Here is a 16,357-nt window from a genome sequence, read left to right as displayed (position 1 = left end):
ATTATGAATAAGAAATATCTACACCACTACTCGGCTTCGATGTCTTAATGTTATTAAACCCAATGAGGACCGACTAGTTGCCCACTTCAAACTATTCAAACTTACAGCTACTTAATGCAAGTCGTTTGTAGTCAAATATAATACGAAGCTTTACCCAAAACTTTCATCATTATTCATTTGATAATTAACCTCACGGAGCATTGTTGCTAAGTACGTGTAACAAAAAAGAGTAGTTTGCATTTTTTTAATTGTTTATTTTTATTAAATAAAATACATCTATAAGTCTGTAGTGCAGTCATCGCTTAGATTGGCCAAGAAAGCTTCGGGAGTTTTGTAAATCATGGATTTTATAGATGTCAATGTGCTCTATTGAAATTTCCACGTCACTTCTCGCATGACGTGACGAGGTGATGATTAGCGGAATGGTAACCTTAGTGGGAGAGTGGGTCGTTCTTTTTGTGTATTTTCCTTTTTCAAAACATCTGCCGGCAGAATTCAATTTCAGGTTAGACTTAAAACTGTTGATATTTCCTCGTTATTGAATTATCTACGAAAAAGATTATTAAGATAAAAGTTGTTGGAAATCTCTTGTTTATTTTTTCAAAAAAAACCCGTGAAATGACTCAAAAAAGAGAAATATACCTACAATGGAAATTTCTATGCGACCTACTTGAAATATATAATATTACTTGACTTTTAAAAAGAAAAAGAACTGCATTTGAAGATGCATTTAAAAATTCATTACTTGGCCATTGATAATTTCCAACCATTAGATACCATAAACCTGTTTTACTTCTTCATTTTTCCAATATTACGTTTGCACGAGCGGAATAGATAATAGATGGACAAGTATAAATTCAAAAAGAGCACCTCAAAATCTATAGAAACTTCCGGAAAAGGTCCCTAGGCCTACTGCGTTATTGTATTATTATGTCCCATTTCTACCTCGTTACTTATGTTTATGTATTACTTTTTAAACGTATTTGATATTATGTAATGTGATTTATCTACGACGTATTTCATTGTCTGATGACTGCGGTGCGGCAGTAGTCGTAGTGGTAGTGGTGGTAGTGGTGGTGGTGGTGGTGGTCGGCGGGTCCAAGCCTTTGATTTCGAAAGGGCCGCGGAACAGCGGCCGGAACAGGCGCAGGAAAGTCTGGTACCGCACCGCTGAGTTCTGAAATATATACAACGAGGGCTTAGCTTTGAAATGCAACCACCTGTTCTGTACGCTATGTTTTTCAGGTTCGGTACTTCGGTTGAATGGGATCCGTTTCTTGTAACTACGATAGTTAGATAGACAAACAGTACAGATTATGTATTTCGGTTGAAATGCATTTACATCGAAATAAAAATAATAAGCGACGTATCTGAAATAATTACCTGTATAACATCTCCGACGATCTTAGTGGTCTTGATAAGGAGCGACACGGATGGTCCAAACAGGTTCCCAGGGAAGTCCAGGCTGACCTTGTTCCGGTCGAACACTGGTATATCGTCCGTAGGCTTCGGGCTCGCCTGGCGCTGCAGCCTCGTAGCCGGTGAGCGGCTCGCCATACCGAGCGCCGTGCTGCGCGGCGTACTGCTCGACGTGCTGCTCGGCGTGTCGCGCGCCGTGCTGGGCGGGCGGCGCGGCGACGTAGCGCCAGTCTGCGGCACAACATCCCGTTGGAGCTACGCGCCAGCCTCCGTCGCGCGTGTCGCGTCCGCTTGGTGTGTGTGTACTGTGTATGTGTATAATGTATGTCCCTATTTTGTGTACATTAAAGTGTTTACGAATGTATTGCCCTTGAATGCTAGAGTAAAACTATTCTTCAGATCCACTTATTGTTTTATGAATTTTTAGACAAAAATCGTAAAATTATATCTTTTCTACTTATAACATTATGTTATTATAACAAGTTCGTTCGTTCGTTCGGTGTAATCGGTAACAATGATAAATAAAACATATACTCAACTATTAGGTATCGAAGAAGTTATCACGTCATAAATATTTTGTTCTCGTTCATAGGCGACAGTTCTGCGCTTGGTCTATTATTAATAATTTTTCCTGAGATCATCATTTCAAAATTATTTTATTTCAGGACAGTGTCAAGTCGTCACGTCGGCAGTCACACAGAGCCCGGTTACTGGCGTTCCTGTTCCACCTCTACCTAACCTTGCTCCGTGTCACTTCGAGGCGCGCGCGTCGCCCCGAACATAAAACAAAATGTACTCGCTACAGTCTTACAATCGAATGTAAAATATTGAAACTATCATGACATATGGCAAATATTGTGATGTGAGATGGTTCGAAGACGACATGGATGAGTGAATGAGCATTGTGGTGAGATGCAGTACGATGTGACGGCGATAGTGCGGTGCGCCACGCTCCCGACTACAGGCTACTGGGCGGATTATACGTAGACTGATACAGATTACCATATTACACTACCGTAAGTTACCATTTATCATGCAAGTAAATATGTATCTACGATCTATTCATGGAGGGGAAATTCAAGTTTATCTATACAGAATTTAGAAATATAATGTACAGTTTACAAGGTTTACATTTTATTTTTATTTACATTTATTACTAACAAATCTTATTAAGTATAGTTAAAATAAAATATAAATACGAATACCTTTTATTCAGCGGGACAAAAAGGTCCCAATATTTTGTTTTTTTATACTCATTATCTATAGTTTAAACTTTAAAGTATCTTTTTAATTTTTATAGTTCAAAGTATGTGTATTATTATTTACAAAAACTTACATGGGTATAAATAAGTAGGTATACCTCACATTTTTATGTATAATCTACTTCAAATGAATGCGCACACGGCACGCAACGCAGCTCGCAATGGCTCGCAGAGCGCGCGGTGCGGCGCAGGCGGCGCTCGCGTGTGTGGGGAAGGTCACTCGAGTTGCACATATTTTTGTTTACGACATATGCCGCGATCGTTGACCTCCATTTGAAATTGGAAATTTATTCAAACTGTTTTCTATCTAGATTTTCAAGCTTATCGCTACAATGTCATTTTATTGTGAAATATTTCAGATTTCACAAAAACAGTGCCTACCTATTTCATTCTAACTTATATATTATTTATGATCATACCCTAGGTAGTACTTTATTCGACAAATCTGTGCATATTATGCCTAAACCTAAGCTTCTAATTTACTTGAATAGATATAGCCAGTACGATGACATTTTTGTCTGTTTATAAAATATGTACTATAATAAGTAAAAGAAAATGACTGTAAAGTTCTGATTTACTGAAATATGTGTGAGATGGGCTCTGACCCGCTAAACGTCAAATACTGGCGAGCGGGCGGCGGGTTACCTTCGCCGCGGAGGCCATCCTGATGCAACCACTACACTTCACTAATACCAATTACATACTCTGCTATTACACAAACATCATAAAATAAACATGAATAAGCTTTAATGTACCAAGGGAAGGGCATTTTTCATAATTCAATTTAAAAAAAGTGTCATAACTTGACATTATAATATTAAATTGCGTTAAACCTAGTTTACTTATTACTTTTTATAACAACGCGTAAGTGTCCTAAAAGTTAAAAACCTTATTAAAGAATGACAAATCACCGATTCTGATATAGCTGTAAACAGAAACAACAAGGAGAACACAACTACGTTGTTATCTACAAGCGTGCTCCACTCCTGTTCACTTTAGTGAAAACAATAAACACAAATAATTACGGTGCAACACATGCAGTGCAAAAAAACAAACAAATACAAAAATAACATATATTATATTTATCACCAAACTCACCTAACACTATTTACATTATAAATACAGGTTGTGGCGCGGCGCGGACTGTACAGGCGGCGCACCGGCGCGCGCCACGCGCGGTGACGCGGCGGGACGTACAACAACCACGGTAGCTGCCTCGGGATGGCGCCAGAAATATATAAAAGTATACAAATATCACAAACGCTGGGCGTCAGCACATTACAGTACTTCCGACCCATAAACTATTCTACATAATATAATATTGTGTGTTACGATTAAAACGATCACCGTGATTCTTGTACGTCGGACGACAGTTAACTACTACTTTGAAAGCTCATAAAGAAAGATGGCGCGTCACCGGGCGTCGCGGAGTCGCAGAAGCGGTAGTGTACAGATCACGAGTCGTCCTCATCAGAGTCTATGGTCTCGACAGTACCGCCGACGGAGACGCCCGCGCCGCCGCCGGACGACGAGCCCGACAGGGACGTCACCAGTGACAGGATGGAGCCGAGCCCGGAGCCCGAGCCGGAGCCCCCGCCTGCGCTGCCACTGGAGCCTGACGACAGGCCGCCCAGCAGTCCCGACGCGGCCTGCAGCTTGGGAGCGAGGAACTGCAGCTTCGGCCCGATCACTTGTCCCACGACGCTAGTCAGCGAGGCGAGCCCGTTCTGCGGCGCTTCGATCCCGTACTGTTTGTTCAGCTCGATATTTTTCTTGTCTAAGTTTTCTACGAGTCGGGTCTTCGCGTCGATCAACGAGTTGATTTTCTACAAAAGAATCATCCGTTACTTAGAGAAGGTGCCGTTAAGAACCCGGTCAGTGTGCGGGGAGAGAGATACTCACGCCAAAGACGAACCCAAGGACTGCGTTCTTGACGCCGAACTTGGCCTGCGTGACGCCCTCCAGCTTGCGTTTCTCGCGCGCCTGCTCGTCGCCCGATTCCTGCACACACATACACACCGCTGTACACACACACTACACTGCACCACATGCTACACCACTACATTATATAGCCACCACCAAAATAAAGCTACGTGCCTGAAACTGTGTTCAATGAAGCTTCAATGTTCGAATGATAAAAAAAGCAAAGTGAAATTTAACTATGCTCTATAGTCGTTGATAAAATAAAAATAAACCCTAAATTGACTGGAATATCAAATTTATGTTTAGGTAGATAGATTTATTTCTATACGATATTTTTCTATATCCGTATGTAGGTTTAAACAAGGAGGGTGTTAGAAAAAATAACACTATAATAAACTACGAACAAAAATAGGAGTATAATATTATATCGCAGAAATCTGGTCTGAATCTGGTATTTGACGACATTTAATTGAATGTCTAAAGGACAACTCGTCAAGTTGTTGAATGTAACGTTAAGTGACCGTCATTTAGCATAGTCATTGGTTTGGATAAGGCGATGGGTTAGGTTTGAAAAAAGTAAATTCTCAGCAACTTTCGTCATTCAATGCAAACGCTAGTCATTCAACAATATCCGCTCTGTTCAAAGTGTTATGTATCTGCTAACTAGTAGGACGTTGAGTGACACTTGTTAAATCAACGTTCGGCCTAGTTATTCAATTGAACAACATCATTCGATGAACGCGCTAGTCATTCAATCAAATAGCCGATTCAACCAGATGACGGCGACATATTATACATATTATTGCTTTTTACGCGCTGTAAACATAAATTAGGAGCGCGTAAACGTGTCCTTTTTTAAAAGGCATACGCTCATTGACGCCTAATTTATGTAGGTTGAGGTGAGCGAGACGAGCAAAGTGCATGAGCAAGTATCGCGTAAGTGTTCGGTGAGGTTGAGGTCACGCGCCCAGCAGGCCGCGAGCACCGGCAGCAGCGTTCATGCCGCTGGCTATGATACTGGTATGCATCAGAACTAAATGTATGGCCTAGAATTTTCACAAAATATTACGTGTTATCTTAAATTTTAAACAGAAAAGATCCAAAGCGAAATAAATGGTTCGATTATCTTACTACCTATACGAGCGCGAGCTGTGTGTGTATTGAGAGCTATCACCGCAGAAAACGAGAGAAACACGGTTTTATGTCAGCTATATAAATAAGCACATAAATTGAATGGTGGATGGATTTCGAAAGCCAGTATTAACATTTAAAGTTTTAATAACCTTTAAAGCGAAGAAGCAAAGGCAGCGACTCGCTCTGCAAATAACAGAAGCGAGTCGGGTTGCGATTGTGCCGAGGAGGCGGCGGCACGCGGCACGCGGCACGCAATGCTGACCGCTCCTACAACTACTCACCGCCTCCCCCGCTCCTAATGAAGCTGAAATTATTTCAAGTTTTCAAGAAATATACTTACTATCTCCCATTAAAACTATTGCTATTACTATTACTATTATTACTATGCTTCGGATATTTACTTTTCTATAATATTAAAACTAAGTGATTTTACTGTTTGTGTGTGGGAAGGATGTCGATTAAATTCTCATTAAGTAAATCTAATTTCAAAGCACTTAAAGGTCACCGTGTATTTAGTATAATGAGAGGCAAATTACATATTATAGCGAACGGTGTGGCCTCGTAAGAACTAATTATTACCTCAAATACATAGACTTTCAAAAAATTCTCGAATTATTTAAAAACTTAACTTTTCTATAATTCGTTAAAAATTTCTTACAAATTAACTTGACTGTCTTTGTACTCACGGATATTTTTCGTTTACACGAATAAATTTATTATCCATTATTGATTTTGGTTTGTTCACCGAGCATCAATTTTGCGGTCGCAGCAGCACAATGTGCGAAAAGTGCAAAGCTCTCGTAAGCCGTGCCCGTGCACCGCGGCGTGCACTGGTTATTGAGGTTGAAACAATGTAAAGTTGTGAAGGTGTACGTATTTTTAAAAACTTGATTTAATTATTATTATCTGCTAATCTAATATCTAATATCTAATATAGGTATATATAGGTATATTATAAAGGCGAAAGTTTGTAAGGATGTATGGATGTATGGATGTTTGCAGTTACTCTTTCACGTAAAAACTACTGAACCGATTACAATGAAATTTAGCACACATATAGAGGGTAACTTGGATTAACACATAGGATAGTTTTTATCCCGGAAATCCCACGGGAACGGGAAGTATGCGGGTTTTCCTTTGCAAACGCGGGCGAAGCCGCGGGCGGAAATCTAGTATGACATACTTTGACACTTGATCTGACTACTGTCTATCTGTAAATTTTTAGTTTAGTTGTTTAATGTTTTCTTTAGGGATGTAACGATACATGATTTTGCCGATACGATACCGATACCGATATTTGTAATAAAATATCAGCGATACCGATACCGATACCGATATCGATGGCTTGGTAGAAAAATAAATAGTGAATTATGCATAAAAGTTACCAACATTTAACAGAGACTCAACTGTAAATCGTATTCTTTGCCAAATCAAAAAAAAGAAAACCATTTATTTTAGTATTATAATTTTACAAAGTCAGTTAAACTTTAAGTTATACACATACAATCAGTACTTAATAAAAGTTTACTATTGGTAGAGTTTTTCAGAAAACAAAGTGCGCACGCGCGGGCGGCCTCCCGCATCGTTCATTGGGCGCGGTTTTTTGAATTGTTTGATATCGGTATCGGTTATTTTATAATCGGCGATACCGATATATCGGCTTGCCGATTATATTGGCCGATATATCGGTATCGGTATCGATATCGTTACATCCCTAGTTTTCTTCAATAACACCTGCTGAAGGTCAACATGTTAAATATGAACTCGTAACTTAATTGAATTTGATTTGTATGAATTGTACACGCGTAGTGACCGTATCTCATATTTTAAGAACTGGTAATTGACATAATATTATCACTTCCTGCTTTAAAGTTTACATTTCAATATGATCTACTGTACTCTATATATATGTTGTTTCTTTATTTGTTGTTATTCACTAAGAAATAATTTCTTATTCATATTCCTTAGATTTCTTTGTAGGTACATCTTCGTTAATAGTGAATTGCATGTTTTTACTTTTTAGTTCTTCGGCTTACTTGCAAAACTAATACAGAAAAAAATTAAGAGCGAAAGGAGTTTGTGTTATGTTTAATTAAATATACATAGTATAGGGACTCCGTCGACATCACGTCTGCGGTTGCGTCGCCTTTGGATCAGAGTGCTACGGAGAAACCGCACGGACGATACTCAGTTACTAGTTACTACCTACAATCCTAATTTGCTTTTCTTATTAGTTTACTTAGTTTCGCGTTAAATATTCATTTATGCTATATTTACAGAGAACAAACTTGTGGTATTAAAATTAAATGTCAAATTGTTGAATATTACGTATACGGTATATGGTATAACGTAGTTTGACTTGGAATTTCGTTTAGGAACGAAGCGGACGGACTGCGGCAGCATACAAATGTGCAGCAATCGAACCGTGGCCCGCGTTACATCACACCAGACATAACCACACAACCGTCTCTACATTCCTATTGTACTTCACTGTGTTCCTTATACCTACTCGATACTCGATACACCCGATCGCTTTCATTCAATAAACGTTATCAGAAAAGTAATGCAGGTTATGCGAACGACAATATCACTATTGTAATACTGTGACAATAATATCTACAGTGTAGTAACAAAACCGTTACTGATTGACTGAAAAACTGTTTTTTGTAGTAGTTATAATCTCAGTGCACATCTTAGTGCACGTTTAGACCGCTACTCGCTAGTTACAAACTCATTGCAGGCGAGCTGAGTGCGCGGTTTGGAAAGCGGGTGCGAGCGCAGAGCGAGGCGCAAAAGGCGCCGCCGACATCGCTCCCCTTTCACGTCTCTATCGATAGTATGTTACTCGACATGCGATCTAAAACACACTAGCCTAGCCGTGATTGCATTGAGTGCTGCCGTTTTGGACAATATTGCTGGCCTGCAATGCAGGAACTTGCCATCAATTAATTAATGAAAAGGAAACATCAAATCGGAGTTTCATACGAAGATAATGATTGACCTCATATTTATCATATTGTGTTACAAAATTCATTTCGTTCCAGTTTTGGTTATTGTGATAGTTTCTATTACATGTCTTGCTAAAAGTAATTCACCGATTGTTTTATTTACTTTTTAATTTGAATAATATAAGTTCTGTCGTAAAAAAAATGAAAACGAATGTTGAATAGGTAGGTATGTGTGTATGAGTGTTCCTTGTAAGAATATTGGAAGCGACACGCAATAATTTACAATAACGTATTATACAAATATGTTCAAATATTCACATTATATAATTAATTTAAAGAGGAATTTCAAATGTAATGAGTTTCCTCCATGAGTGTTTGCGATCTAGAAAGTATTCTCAAAGATATAAAGATATTGCTAAATTATATTTTTATTTTGTTTCAATATTTTTTTCAGATTTGGGTCAATTACTTACATTACATTGGAAACTTTACAAATTGGCCTTTATTTTATAAGCTTATAAAATAGTTTTTAAAATGAACTTTATTTACTAAATGAATATTTGGACATTTGCATGTAATACGATAAATTTATTTCGAACTGAACTTAATAGTTCAAGTACAATGTAAGCTGAAATGTAAGCTGTATGAGAAATGTGATGAATGGTAAAGCTTATCCCGAAGCGGGAGGCGCGGCTCCGCACCGCCAGCCGTCAGCCGATATCGTGTCGCAAGTGGAGTCCCGAGCGCGATGCGATAACATTACTTAATTGGCCGCGTTGCGTCACGATACACTCTCACCGCCAGCGAGACGCAGCCTCCTGCCCGGCCGCGGCCCGCCGCCGGCCGCAGCTGTGTGCGCTGCCGTACGTGACCCGTACGGTGAGCGACACAGTTTCGACACCCGGCTTAGGTTGCTTCTCATTATTCATATTACAACAATGTAAATTACCAATTAAGGACATTAGCTCAGTGTTCTGTACGATTTTAATGTTTTTGTGAATTATTTTTTTGTGTAAATATTAAAATGAGATTTAGCGTTATACCTATATCGAAATAAATAGGTTCGTTAATAATATTATATGTTTATGTTTATGACATATCTAACGAATATCTAATTTAGATATAAAAGTCTCTCTATTTTGTCTAAATTTTTGAGTTAATAATAATCAAATAGGAGTTAATTGATATGAATTTGAATAATCGTATATCGACAAGGAAATATTTCTGGGAGGTACTTCTGTTCGAGCATCGATAAACTTTAATTCTAATCGAGAGCAAAAAATTTAACATGAAATTGTTATCGACGAATATCGGGCTGACGGTGCGGAACGTGGTCCATACGTGATAGGACGGGATGAGAGCGCGGGCGAACACTTACGTCGATGGGCTGCAGCGCGTCGTCGTCGGCGAGCTGGCGGCGCACGCGCGGCGCGGGCGCGGCGGCGGCGGCCAGCGCGAGCAGGAGCAGGCACACAGACAGACGTGCGGCGGACATGGCGGGACGGCGGGCACTGGCGCTGCGCCGCCGTGCGCGCGCCTCCGCGGCCCTACCACCACCGCCGAGCCTCAAGGTGACGCGCGAGCACCAGGGAATAGGATCGCCCGAGGTCGCCTCATTAGCCTATGAATTTTAAGCATACATTATGGCTTAGAGACCGTAATTAGCGTATGACAGTACTCATGCGATTACCGCAGCTTAGCTGTGCCGCGAGGTTTCACCCGCGACCGAAACCACTGGCGAAGGCAAGTATTTCCATAGCTTATGCGCTATTCTGATAAGTGACCCACGGAACTGCCAAGATTTGTCAAATCCGTTCAGTGGTTTTTGACAATCAATTAAAATAAATAAAGTAAAAAAAAACTCATGAAATTACGCTATTCTCATTTCTCACCCAAACTTGTGCGTACAGAGATCCCGGTATAATATTGTGTACAAAGTTTCAATTAAACCTGTCCGTTTAGAATGGCCGTTTTTTTAGAAATTTGAGTAACCTTAAGAAGGCTACATGCAAACATGCAGGTGAAAATATTCCCTAACTACGTACTTGATTAACTTTTCCACTTTGATTGATTAGTTTCGTTATACAAAAGTAAACTATATTGTTTTAAAGTAGATATTGTTAGATATCTAATTAATATACACAAACTATGTTTAACAATCTAATAATCTGTTAGAAAATAGATTGCAAAGAAGGTTTTAAAACTACCTCTAACGTATGTTGATCGCCTTGGTACACTTTTGTTTGTATAATTTACAATATTGATGGTATCAACTATTTATTTGATAAATGCATTAGAACTTTAACATAGAATATATAAATTCAGTGATGATGATAATGATATATGATGAATGATAATATATTAATTTAATTTCACTACATTAACAGTATTTTTGTAGTTATCTACTGTGATATTACAATCAAGGACTATTAAAGACCGCAAAGTATTCAGTGCAAATAAATTATCTGCTCAGACTTATTCACAATAATATTACATTTAGATATTTAAGATTGTTGTAAGATTTTAACAATAGCATTGACATATTTTTTAGTCTATAGAATATTTATAAACATTTTAATACTACAGAAAATAAAATGAAAAAGTAAATCATAGATGCAAGGAGGACTCCTTGCATCTATGATACTATATTTTATCTTCCATAAAAGACGTAGAGTCGGAAGCTCTACAATAAAATTTGATTTAAATACATAATTAGTCATATTAAAGGTAACGATTTATTGTAAATTAATATTTTACTCTACCTATTGAAAACTGGTGAAACTCTACTATTGATTTGGTTTTTACCCAGTAGGTACCAAATCAATAGTGGAGTTGTGTGAATAGTGGAGTAGGCTTTTGCCTATCAGCTGAATCAGACGATAATAATATTATAATCTTATTCCTGTACCAAATGTGATACATATTCAGTAAGTTTTCTGTGCGTGAAATTGTACGCGTTTTTATTCGATAGTAAGACGTTCATTTATACATTAATTCACAGTTATAGTTTTAACCTGAAAAACCGTTAATGTTAAAAGAAGAAGCGAATGCAACGAATTGTATGCAATATAAATAAGGTCGAAGAGTAATTTCGCAAGTTGCTACCATCCTTAAATATGATCGTTTCCTTTGAACAACTCCAAGGCCTAATTTTGAAATTACGGGAAGTTTTACTATAATAATAGTTATTATTTTAATATTATTATTATTGTTAAGGCTGAATTGTGGTACTTGTAATCATTATCTAAATTTAGAAGAATGTAAAAGTGAATATAATCGTATATTGAGATAAAATTTGCTCTTAGATTCGCAATTTCTTAGCGTGCACAGTGTTTTAAGCATTGTTCAACTGAGTAAAAACTTTTTTGTGCTTCGTCAGTTGCCTGCATAATTACCAATGGAACAATGTAGCAGAATATTATAATATGGCAATAGCTCGCACACCATCACACGCACGCACACACACCAAGTATCGGTGAGATTATTATCTATAGTGGTGTTACTTCAATGTTGTTGTTTCATCATAATATCGGTCAATTATCTTTAGTGTCGTAGGTTTCAAGTTTCAGCAGTTGTATACTTTTGAGACAATATAATATTGAAATTACATGTATTGTTGGAAATTGTGTCTCAGATTTACTTTATAAAAGTTATTATTTATTTATCGACTCGGCGCAATTCGCTACAGATTTGTTCCCGAGATTTAGAGGTATATTATACAATTCAGTTGTGTGACTGCCAAAGGAATTTTACAGGCGGATTCTTGGTATATAAAACTGTTGTATATCTATTATCATATCGTTTAACTCAGTAGGTACGCAAATATTTGTGCGTCTGTCTGTGGCATCGTAGTTCCTAGATGAACAGAATTGATTGTGATGTTTAGTTTTATAACAATGAATTGCTTCATAATTTTTTTAAAGAATGGAAAGATTTGTTCACTAAGCGAGATTGAAGAAGAATAATTGTTTCAATATTAGTTTTAAAGACAATATATCGAATGATTGTTATTTTTAATACCAGATGTTTAGTGTTAGTCAATAGCATTTATTCGGGTGGACGTGTAGAGGTCTTTAGGAATGTGCGAAGACGCGCTTCAAGTAATGTTACGTGTGAATTAAGAATAGAATGTGAAGGACATGTTATTCAGGAGCAGCTCCGTCACTCTGGGAAGGCCCCACAGCCAGCGCCGCCGCTCCGGCTGCCGGTCTCGCCGCGCGCCGCGCCGGCCCGCTGTGTCTTTCTACTCATGTGCCGCTGTCCCACTGCGCCACTTTTTCACGAGTTTGCTCTATCATACGCGCTACGCATCGCTTGCGCAAGCGCCGCACTCAATGATCCGGTTCATATTAGCTTCAGCGTCATATACAGTTGTGTAAAGCGTGCAATACTTTGTGGCGTTTTGGCAATAATTGTTTATGATTATAATCTTAATCGTATATCGCTGGACCGTTGTAATATGACACGATTCAAAGGATTTAACGCCTAGGATAACCTAGTTTTGAGACGAGAGTCGAATATTGTATGAGATAAATGTTTACTCGGTCATTAACCTTTGTGTCAATAATATTATATTACTAGCGGTCCGCCCCGGCTTCGCCCTTGGTACATATTTACGTTTTCTCTACATAAGAACCATCCTCGTACTTCAGGGAATATAATAAAAAAAGAATTATCGAAGTCGGTTCAGCCGTTCTCGAGTTGTGCGCTTACCAACACATTTTGCGATTCATTTTTATATATGTATAAGAAGATTATGTCGGTAAAATTTTAGTTTCGAGCTTATACGAGAGATCAAACAAAACACATTTTAATTCTATGCGATGACTTTTATTATGTGGCTATCTATGATCACGATCCTTATGGAAATTTATTGTTTAAAACTGACATCATTACGAATTGTAAACACGCAGGGAAATAGTTGGGCATAGTTGGACATGTAGTCTGGATGCGTGACAGACGATAGAAAGACGGGCCGAGACCCCACGCTCGCACTCTAACACAGCGTATCGTTAAGGTTCGATTGGGTCGATTAAAAGCTCGAATTGTAGATAATTATCAAGAGTAGCAGCAATAATATGCTGATTAATTAGTAAGAACAATATAGCTATATTTCCTTCATTATTCTTAATGTTTTAACGATACATGGAAATGTAAGCATGTGATTATAATTAATCGTAATTATTTAAGTCACGTTCGTGTAGTTGGTTGGTAGTTGGTCTCAATAACACAAAACATAATGTACATATTTATAATTACACATTTTCAGTTGTGAATAAATCATTTAAAATACATTAGTTATTCCTGAGTACCTAACTAATATTTTTCATAATATATATGGATGATTATTATTATGAAGTGATTATGCAAAACAATGATTATTTCACAAATTAAGATGAATTGGCGTAATGTTTCATAAACATTAATCCCTGAGTACTTGAGGATTAGAAAGCCATACTGGTAACCAACTCGTACGTGATCGGTTATAAAATGGAAATTAACAGTTTATTTTTTCATGTGCTTTCAAAAGTCTAGTATAAAACAATACAATTATTTTACTCATAAGAGAAAACAAACAATGAGGGAAAGATTTTTGAAACTTTTCTAAATTTAATTGATTTTTCCATTCATTAATAGACTAAGTAGAAATAATAGAACTTGTCGCTAAGCATGGACAGTGCTCAGCTGATTTGTTCTCCTTCCACGATTTGATCTTCCTTTCCTATAAATTAAAGCCTCCTAAAGCAAAGCCTAGAATTATTATGCGGCGCAATTTTGGTAAAATCGATGTAGATCGTCTTTGTGAAGATGCCGCTGATATCGACTGGTCAGCCATTTATTCTGCTGGTTCCATTGACGAGAAGGTTGCGTTATTTAACTCTTTACTTCTGAACCTATTTGACAAACATGCTCCCTTGCGCCCAGTCAAGTTGAAGCATTTGCCCGCGCCATGGATGACGGCTGAACTGAAATCACTTTTAAAAAAGAAGGCCCGTGCGAAAACAAAATTAAAGATGCTCGATTCTGATGTTAACAGGGAAAAGTATCAGAGTATTCGAAATCGCTGCAATACATTATGTAGGGATGCGCAACGACGTCACATTTCTACATCGGTCGAAAACGGCGACCCCAGCAAAACGTGGAAATTTCTCAAATCCCTCGGTATTGGAAAAGCCGCGCAAAATTCCATTCCAGACACAGTTACTATTGATGAACTAAATTCTCACTTTTCTAATCCTCTCTTGGATTTTAACACAAATTCTAAAGCTCGCACCTTAAGTTTTCTTAATTCTTTATCTTCTTCTGGCTATCCTCCGTTTATTCTAAGTCAATTTTCCGATTGTGGTGTTAAGAAGAGCATATTGTCTATAACTTCCAAGGCTGTTGGTAGTGATTGCATTGGTCGGAGCATGATCATTCCTATTTTATCCATCGTTAATCCTGTCATCACACACATCCTAAACTTTTCTATTTCCTCGAGTACATTTCCTGTTATTTGGAAAGATGCTCATATCTTACCTCTTCCTAAAACCTTGAATCCTGTCTCTGCTTCTGACTTCCGCCCCATTGCTATTCTTCCTTTCCTGTCGAAAGTGTTAGAACGGCTGGTGCGGGATCAGTTAAGCCGCTTCCTTAATTCCCATAATCTGCTTAACCCCTATCAATCTGGATTCCGCCCAGGTCATAGCACGACCACTGCACTTATTAAAATCACTGATGACATACGCCTGGGTTTTGACAATAAGCAGTTAACAATCCTTTCATTGCTTGACTTTAGCAATGCTTTTAACACCGTCGACCATGAGGTATTGTTGGCCATGCTACGCTCTATTAACATATCTCCAACGGCTATTGACTGGTTTCAAAGTTACTTGCAGGGACGTCGGCAGCGTGTTCTAGTGGAGAACCTAACCTCTTCCTGGAGCAATGTTCATGCCGGGGTTCCGCAAGGTGGCGTGTTGTCTCCTCTCTTATTCTCAATCTTTATTAACTCTATCTCCAATAACATTACTTCTCCTTATCATATGTATGCAGACGATTTCCAACTATATTCGCACGTGGCCCTACCTGAACTTTCTGAAGCGATTTTTCGTACAAACACTGATCTCGCAGCCATCGTCAATTGGAGCAAGGAACATGGTTTAAAGGTAAACCCGTCAAAAACTAAAATCATTATAATTGGTAGCAAGCCGCTAATGAGCAAAGTTAATTGCGATTGTTTGCCGGATGTAGTGGTCGATGGTACCCGCATCCCCATCTGCAAAACCGTTAAAAGTCTTGGATTGCACCTCGACCAGCACTTATCCTGGACGGAACACATCAAGCAAATTCGGAAAAAAGTGTTTGCTACTGCATCTTGTTTGCGCCGTTTGCGAAACTTTCTACCGATTTCCACCAAAATTGCGTTAGCCCAATCCCTCCTACTTCCTTTCCTTGACTATGCCGATTCCTCATTTCCCGATCTTTTTGAGTATCAGCTGGACATCCTTGAGAGGGTGCAAAATTTCTGCATCAGATTTATTTTTGGCTTACGTAAATTTGATCATGTCACCGAATTTCGCAAAAAACTTAATTGGCTTCCCATCCGTCTTCGCCGGGATGCCCACATACTTAACCTTCTGTACTGTGTTCTGTTTGACCCTAAAACGCCAGGGTATCTTAAAACTCAAT

At 38.4% G+C, this 16,357-nt stretch overlaps 3 protein-coding genes across 4 annotated transcripts; 1 reads left to right on the top strand and 2 right to left on the bottom strand.

Annotated features, from left to right (window-relative positions):
• Positions 1–239: 239 nt before the first annotated feature.
• LOC149899899 (uncharacterized) lies at positions 240–4,318 on the bottom strand. Of its 2 annotated transcripts, none has more exons than XM_090113851.1 (3): positions 4,177–4,318; positions 1,384–1,650; positions 240–1,177 (listed from the first exon to the last, which is right to left on the bottom strand). In XM_090113851.1, exons 2-3 carry the CDS (start codon positions 1,555–1,557, stop codon positions 1,004–1,006), a joined length of 348 nt encoding a protein of 115 aa, XP_089969977.1. In that variant the 5' UTR covers positions 1,558–1,650; positions 4,177–4,318; the 3' UTR covers positions 240–1,003. The 2 variants fall into 2 exon arrangements, with proteins under 2 accessions (XP_089969977.1, XP_089969976.1); XM_090113850.1 differs by lacking the exon at positions 4,177–4,318 and adding an exon at positions 1,959–3,602.
• Positions 3,741–10,220, bottom strand: LOC149899898 (uncharacterized). Its single transcript, XM_090113849.1, has 3 exons — positions 10,065–10,220; positions 4,584–4,682; positions 3,741–4,507 (listed from the first exon to the last, which is right to left on the bottom strand). Exons 1-3 carry the CDS (start codon positions 10,179–10,181, stop codon positions 4,136–4,138), a joined length of 588 nt encoding a protein of 195 aa, XP_089969975.1. The 5' UTR covers positions 10,182–10,220; the 3' UTR covers positions 3,741–4,135.
• On the top strand, positions 10,180–15,832 carry LOC149899897 (uncharacterized). The gene is made up of 4 exons (XM_090114062.1): positions 10,180–10,293; positions 12,837–13,028; positions 14,356–15,492; positions 15,722–15,832. Exons 1-4 carry the CDS (start codon positions 10,180–10,182, stop codon positions 15,830–15,832), a joined length of 1,554 nt encoding a protein of 517 aa, XP_089970188.1.
• The last annotated feature ends 525 nt before the right edge of the window (positions 15,833–16,357 follow it).

The sequence above is a fragment of the Colias eurytheme genome, chromosome 20 (assembly GCF_061535395.1).
Source record: "Colias eurytheme isolate Ceu_HAF_F1 chromosome 20, ilColEury1 Martin Lab GWU primary, whole genome shotgun sequence".
Lineage (NCBI taxonomy): Eukaryota > Metazoa > Arthropoda > Insecta > Lepidoptera > Pieridae > Colias > Colias eurytheme.
This window is presented reverse-complemented; position numbering and strand designations above follow the sequence as displayed.

What these genes read in the sequence shown, in the direction of transcription:
- LOC149899899 (XM_090113851.1), bottom strand. Translation starts at nt 1,557, where the DNA reads ATGGCGAGCCGCTCACCGGCTACGAGGCTGCAGCGCCAGGCGAGCCCG. An exon ending in TCGTCGGAGATGTTATACAG is followed by an intron (nt 1,178 to 1,383) that starts GTAATTATTTCA and finishes TATATATTTCAG; the next exon opens with AACTCAGCGGTGCGGTACCA.
- LOC149899897 (XM_090114062.1), top strand. Translation starts at nt 10,180, where the DNA reads ATGGCGGGACGGCGGGCACTGGCGCTGCGCCGCCGTGCGCGCGCCTCC. An exon ending in GCGCCGCACTCAATGATCCG is followed by an intron (nt 13,029 to 14,355) that starts GTTCATATTAGC and finishes CTTGTCGCTAAG; the next exon opens with CATGGACAGTGCTCAGCTGA. An exon ending in TTAACACCGTCGACCATGAG is followed by an intron (nt 15,493 to 15,721) that starts GTATTGTTGGCC and finishes ATATGTATGCAG; the next exon opens with ACGATTTCCAACTATATTCG.
- LOC149899898 (XM_090113849.1), bottom strand. Translation starts at nt 10,181, where the DNA reads ATGTCCGCCGCACGTCTGTCTGTGTGCCTGCTCCTGCTCGCGCTGGCC. An exon ending in ACGCGCTGCAGCCCATCGAC is followed by an intron (nt 4,683 to 10,064) that starts GTAAGTGTTCGC and finishes ATGTGTGTGCAG; the next exon opens with GAATCGGGCGACGAGCAGGC. An exon ending in TCCTTGGGTTCGTCTTTGGC is followed by an intron (nt 4,508 to 4,583) that starts GTGAGTATCTCT and finishes ATTCTTTTGTAG; the next exon opens with AAAATCAACTCGTTGATCGA.